General features: G+C 34.9%; 1 protein-coding gene across 1 annotated transcript; it reads left to right on the plus strand.

Annotated features, from left to right (window-relative positions):
• Nucleotides 1-2,744: 2,744 nt before the first annotated feature.
• Nucleotides 2,745-4,371, plus strand: LOC113291910. Its single transcript, XM_026541390.1, has 2 exons — nt 2,745-3,547; nt 3,885-4,371. Exons 1-2 carry the CDS (start codon nt 2,745-2,747, stop codon nt 4,369-4,371), a joined length of 1,290 nt encoding a protein of 429 aa, XP_026397175.1.
• Nucleotides 4,372-9,815: the final 5,444 nt, after the last annotated feature.

Genomic DNA, 9,815 nt, shown 5'->3' on the forward strand with positions numbered 1-9,815 from the left:
ATTATTATTTTTTGGAACAAAAGAAGATTTTATTGAATCAGATTACGTAGCAGATACATACTTTGCATCCTCATGCAGTAAGGAAATAACCACAGGCGGAAGATTTTCAAACCAAATCTGATTGAGTTTGTCTACTCTAGCTAGTTTAGATAAAACACCAACTACTTTATTTCTCTTTTGGAATATAAGAACATTTCCGTGAGATATTGTTTTTAAAGCATAACCTAATATCTTTTACTAAATTTAAAAGTGTCCACTCAATAGAGTAATCATCATTGTAAACAACATCGACTACTATTTTGCAGTCCAGTTCAAACATCACCCTTTCTAGCGTTAGAGTTTTTGCCCATTTTACAGCTTTCCACAACCCCAAACATTCATCTTGTTCTGCACTTCCAACAGTCCTTAGGTGGATGCTCCTTGCTGCTTGTTGGGTACCTGCACAGTTATGTAAGATTAGTCCAATATCGCATGTGTTACCAAAATCCTGGTAAGAATCACAGTTATTGTTAGAATATATAAAAACATATATATGTTAATATATTACGAATTCATTAATAGATATTGCCATGATTACTTTTTAAGATATTTCCTGTAATACTAATTAACATGTCGGAAAATATTAAGCTATCCATTTGCCTACGCTAAAAATAATATTAAAAATTAATTAGGGTTAATTAATTAGATTAATTAACTATACCTTATATACATATATATAATTATGGGGAAGGATACAATGACATGGTTTGGTTGACGTTTCAGCACCATTTTTCTTGTGAATCTCAAACGACAATGAAGTAGAAGCTATTTTTTCTATGACATATTATTCTTTTAAATATCTTACCAAAAATGAGGGCTTTCTGAGACGTATAAGGACACCGTCCACCACTAATAATTTACATCGCTGAAGATTAACAGTTGAAATTTAAATTTATAAATGGTGAGGTTTTGTCTTCAGAATGTGCTCATTTTGTAATGACAATCAGTATTAGGTCTCCCCCCCTTTTTCAATCTCATTTGCTACATCACAAACGATATGTGATCATGTTTTGCAGATTAAGAAATTTATGTTAAATAATAGTTAGAAAATAATTACACTCATTCCAATCTCATGTTTAAGGAGAGCTCTTTGGCATCTTTGTACAAACTAGCCGAAGAAATAGATAATTACTGTGGAGGACCAATGTGACTATTGTGGGTTTAGTAATGAATATGCCACTTGTTGCAATGCGATTATTAGTGTAGCTCTATACGAATAAGACATATTGTAACTCTTCAAATGCAAATGAATCACGACCAAAGCCCAAATTCTAAATGAAAACTTACTCAATACTAAAAGTTAAAATACTGCGGATCCAAATAGTTCTAGTGAGAAGGTGAAGTAAATTGAGCAAGATAATAATACCACGAAGACTTACACCATGTTTGTTTACTCCTGACTCATCTGAGTCGTCTGGATCTGAATCATCTGGATCTGAGTGAAATCACCTGACTCATCTGGATCTGAGTCGATATGTTTGTTTTGAGTCAGATCTGACTCATCTGACTCGGAAATAAGTGAGTCAGTGGTTTGGTACCATGAGTCAGGGGTATTTTGTTACCTGACTCAAATGAGTCCGAGTCAGGGGTTATGTATGAGTCAGAGGTCGAGTCAGATCTGACTCAAAATGGAAAACAAACGGTCTGACTGCTGACTCGGTCCGAGTCAGGGGTTGACTCAGATTCAGACGCCGAGTCAGCTGCAAACAAACAAGTTCTTATTTAGGATTTTGTTGTTCATGTTTGTTCCGTTTTTCTTTTGGTTTGTTTGTTTAGTAGGGGTCTCCTTAACTTCAAAATGTTTCAAAAGAAAAAAAAGTTGGTATGGAAAGTTTTTTTTTTTTTTTTTGTAATTTGAAAGTATTAAAACAAAGTAAGTGAGCCCTACCCGGGGAAGGCTCTTCCCATAGCATCACAGGAAAAAACATGAACAAAAAACTATGAGGGCTACTAACCCAAACATGACTATAATACCATTATTTGCAGCCTTTTTTGAGAGAGTATCCGCTACAAAATTTCCTTTTCTAAAGTGATGCATAAAATTTAGATAAACAAGAGGCCTAGCAGTTTGATATCTATCAGTAGTGGATCACAAACCCAGGTTCCAACACAGATACCTTTGCAAATGGTAATAGCATACTGAGAATCGCTCTCAACAATTAGGTTTTGGATTCCCAAATTAACTGCCAGCTGAAGTCCGTCGCTGACTGCCCATAGTTCAACAACATTATTGGAGTTTTCGTATATGTTCGTGTGGACCAACTATGTACCAAATTTTCTTCGATTTTCTTCGTTTTCTACGCAAACCATCATTAAACTCAGGTGAATTTTCAAGTGAATCTCATGATTGGTGTTAAATTTCTTCATTAGGTTTTTGTTTTCGTTGTTTTCTATCAATTAATTCTACTTAGAGTAATATTTTCTCTGGTATGGAGAATAATTTGAATCTGGAAATGGGTTCATCAGTTGTAGATCTGATTAACTCACCGGTTGAAACTACTTCTATTGATCTTATAAATGATTCTGATGCATGATGTGATGCTTGGAAATTCTCATTAATTGGTCGTCTCGATTTACTTCATCTGAAATTCTCTGATGTTGTGTTAAATTTGAAAAATCAATGGAAACTTGAAGGTCAATGTAAGATGATCCCTTTGGGAAAAAGGTTTTTTTCACTATAAAGCTTGATAATGAAAGAGACAGAAATGGTATCAAAGCAGGGAAATGGGAACTATTCAATCAAGTTTTATGGATTCGTAATTGGATTTCCAAATTTCAGGCCTGAAAATCACAGAACATCATCTGCAATGATCTGGGTTCATCTTCCTGGACTCAGTTTAGAATATTGGGATGAGAAAACTCTTTTCACCATATGTAGAACTCTGGGAGATCTAGTAAAATTTGATGAAACTACTCTCAATTATGATAATGGTTATTATGCTAGAGTGTTGGTGAATATTGATTTAGCAAGGAAAATTCCCAGCAAACTATGGATTAAAACCAAGTTTGGAGGTTTTATGCAACAAGTAATTCTTATTAAGCCACCAAAGTTCTGTAATCACTGTAAAATAGTTGGTCATCTTCAAATTGAATGCAGAGCAAAGAAGGAGGGTGATAGTAATCAGCAAGTTCAGAGTACTCCAAAATTCATTCCTAAAACAAATCCTCCCGAGGAAGCTCAGAAAGGTGCAAGTACAAATTCCACTGAACAAAATGGTGGCAGTCATTCTCCTACCACAAGAGAGAAGTTTGACATTTGTGAGACTCCAGTCACCCAAATTCATCAAACATCCACATCAATTAACAAAACAAAAGGATCAGTAAATATTACTTCAGGGATGTTTGGATCCTTAACCACAGAAGAAGAAAATATTATTGATAAACAATTCATTGATCCTGCAAAAGTTTTAAAGATAGTATCAGAGAATGTTGTAGAAGAGAGTATGGTTAAATATATCAATGGTAAAGATGGTTCAATTTCAGAAGAAAGAATTCCAACTACTTCATGGTCCAGAGTAATTTAAAATCCTAGGTCAACTGCTTCTTCAAGTACTCATGTACAGGATAAGGAAGTAACAACCTCCAAAATTTATCAATCTCAAGTGTCAGTAGCTACACAAAATCCAAGTCAATATAACTTTAGAAAGAATCCAGGGAAAATGAGGCACAAAAGGCCTCCAATCCAAACAATGAAAGTCATCTATTGGAATCTAAGGGGCCTATGGAGAGCTAGGTCTCAAGATAAATTAAAGTCTCTCATTAGTCAGTTTAATCCTTCAATAGTATGGGTGTTGAACCTAAAGTTAGTTGTACTTCTTCATTTTGTAATAAACTAAATCTATCAGGTATGCAGAGCATGGTCAGATGATCACAGTGCAAATTGGTGATATTCTTATTTCTGGAGTTCATGCACATGTGGGAGTTGTTCAGAGAAGGTATCTATGGTCTGAGATGGAACAAATTAAGATGCTTAACTTTCCATGGCTTGTTATAGGTGATTTTAATGTTATTACTTCAGCAGAAGAAAAAGTTGGAGGGAAAAGTCCCAATAAAAGATCAATGTTGGATTTTACTTCTTGTTTAGACATATGTGAACTCATACAGGCTCCTAAAACAGGTTTATCTCACTCTTGGTCAAATTGTCGGCAAGGAAACAAATGGATAATTTGTAACTTAGACAGAGCTATGGTTAATCAAATGTGGATGCAAAAATATGATTCTTGGGGATATAAAGTTGGATTGAGAGTAGCTTCTGATCATGCTCCATTATTAGGAGGTTGTGCACAATGTCCTAAGCCAAAAAATACTCCTATGAAGTTTCAACAGATATAGTTATCTCATCCAATTTTTCAGAAGTTGTCAATAAATGTTGGTCTGAAGATATTCAAGGAGATCTTGCGTTTGTGTTTCAGCAAAAAATGAAAAAGATTGAAAAAGATTCTCAAAGAGTGGAATTGGAGTGTTTTTGGAAATGTAAACAATCCGATTAAATATGATGAGATAAAAGTTAAAGAAGCCATGATTATTTCTGATGAAAGTCCTTTTGATGAGAATCTCTCAACAATTTGGTTGCTGCTCAAAACAATCTTAATTCTAAAGAAGTTCAATTAAGTACACTTCTCAAGCATAAGGCAAGAATCAAATGGATTAAAGAGGGAGCTGCTAATACTGGCTTTCTTCATGCCAATCTTAAAATTAGACAGGCAATAAATACAATTAGTAAATTAGAAGACAATAATGGAAATATTATTACTGATCAAGAAAGCATTGCAAATACATTGGTAAATCACTTTGAAAACAAGTTTAAGTTCCAGGAAGTAGAAGTTTCTGAATCCCTGTTGGAAGTTATTCCTGAAATTATTACAAAAGAAGATCAAGAAATGTTATAGCAAATTCCATAGGAAGAGGAGATTAAATATATTATCTTTTGTATGGATCCCAATAGTGCTTCAGGGCCTGATGGAGTTTCTGGTTGGTTCTACAAGGCTTGTTGGCATATCATTTCTAAAGATATTATTAAAGCTATTCAATTTTGTTGGAGAAGGAAATTCATACCTAAAGGTTTAAACTCAAATTTCCTAGTACTTCTTCCAAATATTGAAGGAGCAAGAAATCCAAATCAATTTAGACCAATTGGTCTTAGCAATGTCAGTTTCAAAAAATTTACTAAAATAATTGTTTCAAGAATGGGTACTCTAATGCATAAGTTAATTTCTCTTCAACAAGCAGCTTATGTGAAAGGCAGAAGTATACAAGAACATATTTTATTAGCTTCAGAAATGGTTAATGAAATGAAGAAGAAAAGAAGAGGTGGAAATGTTGGCATCAAAATTGATGTCTCTCAGGCTTATGACTCAGTGAGTTGGAAATTCCTATTTCAGGTACTTATTAAATTTGGTTTCTCTGAAGAATGGTTTGAATGGTTACACATTTTATTTCAATCATCTAAAGCCTCTGTCGTGGTGAATAGTGGAACTTGTGGTTTCTTCTCAGTAGGGAGGGGATTGAGACAAGGAGATCCCCTTTCTCCAATTTTGTCTGCGCTGATGGAAGAAGCTCTAAGCAGAAGCTCACTCAATGTGTCAATCAGGGTCATATCAAACCAATGGTTATAAGAAAAAACATACATCCCACACATCTGTTTTTTGAAAATGATGTGTTCATCTTTTGCAATGGGGAGAAAAAAAGTCCTATAGCTCTTATGAAGTTACTAGAAGATTATCAGAAAAGTTCAGGTCAAAAAATCAATAAGCGCAAGAGCAAATTATTCATTGATGGCACTACTGATCAAAGGAAAACCTTTATTAAAAACATATTGCAAATGGAGTTAAGTAGTTTTCCAGATAAGTATCTGGGAGTTATTCTTACAACTGGAAGGATGAAAACAAGTATTATTTGGCCAATAGTAGAAATGATGCAGCAAAAGTTACATGGAAAGGAAAATTATTATCCTTTCAAGAGAGAATAGTTCTGGTTAAATCAATACTCTGTAGTATCCCAATGTATAATATGGCTACATACAAGTGGCCTGCTTCAATTATCAAGATTTTTGAGAAGATTATAAGAAATTTTATATGGTCTGGAGATAGTGACACAGGGAAATACACTTCTTTTGCATGGAGAAAAGTTTGTACTCCTTATGGTGAAGGGGGTTTAGGAATTCAAAGACTAAAAACCATAAACAAGGCTTTTCTTATGATGATGATATGGAGGATTCAAAATTCAGAGGATGATTGGGCAAAATTCTTCAAATCTAAGTACCAAAATAAATATGGTCAATAAAACACAAATTGGAAGTTATCTTCTGTGTGGACAGGTTTGAAGTGGGCTTGGAAATCTCTCAAAGATTATATAAGGTGGATCATATGTGATGGGCAAAGAATCTTTGTATGGTTTGATACATGGATTGGAGATAAACCTTTGATTGATCAAGTGGGATTTACATCATATGTTAAAAACAATTCCTTGTTAAAAGTTTTAGACATTTTAAAGGATGGAGAGTGGTTATTACCTGACTTCATTCAACAAATACTTCAATTTACAATAATGCCAACAGTAGCAGGAGGGAAAGATGAGTTAATTTGGATTGGTGATTTACATGGATCCTTCTCAGTTCAAGCAGCAGTGCAAAAACTCAGATTCAAGGAACATACTATTCATTGGACCAAGTATATCTGGAATGGTTTTATCCACCCTAGTGTGGCTAGCAATGTATGGAAAATAATTTAAGGTATATATATATATGATACAATTATGGTGAATAAAGGGTATGAAATGGCATCAAGATGTTGTATTTGTGAGGAAGCTCAAGCCAGTATGGAGCACTTGCTATGGAAATGTAGATTCAGTGATGAAATTTGGAAATTGATTTGCTCTTTCTCCAATTTCCTCACCCTATGTCTTACAATGATATATGGAAGTGTGCTAAAAATAAAATTCCTTTGATCAAGCAGGTATGGATTATTTCAGCATGTATTATACTCAAGGAATTATGGTTCCAGAAAAACAAGAATTTTTTTGAAGAAATCAAGCCTCACATCACAGTTTTAAGTGCAGAATCATGAAATTAGTAAATGAAGGGGGTTTGAGAATAACATGAAACAAATGAAATCAGAATTATGATTTGAGTAATATTGCAGTATTTAACTTGGGTCTTCGGAATTCAAAATTTCAAGAAATCAGAGAATGTCAGTGGCTCCCTCTAGATTTTGGTTTCACAATGTTCTGCTGTGATGGCTCTTCTTTTGGAAATCCTGGTGCTGCAGGATTTGGAGTTGTAGTCAGAGATCATTACTGTCAAGTACTTGGTACTGTCACTGGAGGAATATGTATTGCTTCTAACTACATAGCAGAAGTTTATGCAATTATTTGTGCAATGGAATTGGCAATAAAGTGGTGTAAAGAAAAGATTATAATTGTCTCAGACTCATGAACAGTGATAAATGAATTTGTTCATGTAGATGGAAGCCGACAGTGGGTAAGTTATCACAAATCAGATATAAGCATTGTTATAGGGAGGTTAATTTTTCAGCAGATTCTGTTGCAAAGAAAGGTGCAAACTTGGCTCCAGGTGAAAGAAAACTTTACACAGGAAGACCTTCTTGTTGGAGCATTGCTTGGTCGAACTCGCATGCATTGCTATCTCAAGCATGTTTGTCAAGTTTAGTTGTCAAAACTATATATCTTGATTTCTAGACTACTTATAGCTAAGTCTCGGTTTAGGAAAGTTTAGTGTAGTTGAGCTCCAGACTCCATGGCGATCATCTTACGAAGACGAAGAACTACTCAAGGAACCAGTGGAACTTCATCCGACTAAAAGGTATGTGGATACTTGAACTTATATATCACTCAAAAGTCTATCTACTCTATTTCCTACTCTTGAGACAAAGTCGTATAAGTATGATAGTTTCCATACATACACATTTGCTATTTCGAGCCGAGTTTACTCGCCTATCTTTTTCTCAAAATATGTGTTGGTAAGCTTTCTATTTAACCACTTTTCATCTTTACCCGTGACGAAAGCCATGATGATGTTTCAATATTGGAAATAGCTTTGATGACGATAGTTGTGAATAACGGTTGTTATAACATTATAGAAGAATGTTTCAATGATTGAAATGTAGAGTTGAGATTACTAACCAACTATGGATATAAGCATATATAGTGTGTCCGCACATTAGTGTATAAATCCATGTGCCGGAAACCAAGTATGTGCATATGTGTGCATACGGTATTGGTGAAGGAGACAGGTTGAGTACGCATACCCGTACGCGTACCAGCGGAAGTTTTCGAACCGAAAATTTCTTATGAGTTTGTAAGTTTGCAAACTGTTAAACCAGTCACCTTAGGTACGCATACCCACGGAAGTTTTCGAACCAAATTTTTTTGCTGAGTTTGTAAACACAAATCCGGTAGCTATGGTACACGTACCTGTACGCGTACCCAAGCTGGTTATATCTCTCAAATCGGAAGTCCATGAACTTAAACAATAAATCAATAAGGAATGCAATCTTTGCAAACCGTGACTATATTGTTCATGAATTGATTCAAGTGAATCAAACCGATTTTGTGTCAATTGTGTCTATTCATAAAGACCTAAGCAATTGAACAACTCTTCAACTAGTTCTTATGAGTCATTTGAACTAGTTATGAGAAAGGTGAATATAGTTAATATGAAAGTGCTCATATGGCTAACTATTGGTTAACTATTTCTGAACCAACAAAGTGTACACGTTTAGGTACGGTTACTCAAACCTAAATGAAATACATTTCATTTGTGTGTGACAAACTAAGTTTCGATCTAACGGTTGAAAGATATTAGCTTGGTTAAATCAGGTTTTTTATCTAACAGTGAATATTGAATGCTTTGTTACCAAGGTAACTTGGATTGCAAACCCTGATTTTAAAACTATATAAAGGAGACATCTAGCAACTGAAAAAACTAATCCCCACACCTCCTGTGTGATACTAGTTGGTTTTGCTAGAGTCGATTCTCCTTTAACCTTGGGTTTCTTTTTGAGACCCTGTAGGTTAACGACTGAAAGACTCCATTGGGATTGTGAAGCCAGACGAAACTACTTCTCTTGTAGTTGAGCGTTCTGATCTTGCCAGTTTCTATCGTGCGAGTTCAATTGAATAATTGACTTGAGAGTATATCTCTGATAGGGCAAGATAAAAACAAATCACAAACATCTTCGTCTCATCGTTTGTGATTCCGCAATATCTAGTTTCGCTACCATACGATTTAGATTATTGTTAGGTGATTGATAATTCTAGGCTGTTCTTCGGGAATATAAGTACGGGTTATCAATTAGTTCCTTTTCACCTTGATTTTATCATAAGACGGAACAAAACTCATAGTATCTGTGGGAGACAGATTTATCTATTATCGTAGACTTTTCTGTGTGGTACGCATTTGTTTATTAAAGTCTTCGACTTTGGGTCGTAGCAACTCTTGGTTGTGGGTGAGATCAGCTAACGGAATCAAATACATAGTATCCTACTGGAATCAGAGACGTAAGGAGCGCAACTGTACCTTGAATCAGTGTGATATTGATTCGGGTTCAACTACAGTCCATACCGAAGTTAGTTTGTAGTAGGCTAGTGTTTGTAGTGGCTTAATACAGTGTGGTGTTCAATCTGGACTAGGTCCCGGGGTTTTTTATCTGCATTTGCGGTTTCCTCTTTAACAAAATTTCTGGTGTCTGTGTTATTTCTTTTCCGCATTATATTTTGTTATATAATTGAAATGTCACAGGTTGTGAGTTGAGATCAAT

The sequence above is a fragment of the Papaver somniferum genome, chromosome 6, assembly GCF_003573695.1.
Source record: "Papaver somniferum cultivar HN1 chromosome 6, ASM357369v1, whole genome shotgun sequence".
Taxonomy (NCBI): Eukaryota; Viridiplantae; Streptophyta; class Magnoliopsida; order Ranunculales; family Papaveraceae; genus Papaver; species Papaver somniferum.

Excerpts from the sequence above, each read along its gene's own strand:
- LOC113291910 (XM_026541390.1), top strand. The coding sequence starts at position 2,745 with ATGGTATCAAAGCAGGGAAATGGGAACTATTCAATCAAGTTTTATGGA. Across the intron at positions 3,548-3,884 it reads AGAATTCCAACTACTTCATG|GTATGCAGAGCATGGTCAGA; the intron begins GTCCAGAGTAAT and ends TAAATCTATCAG.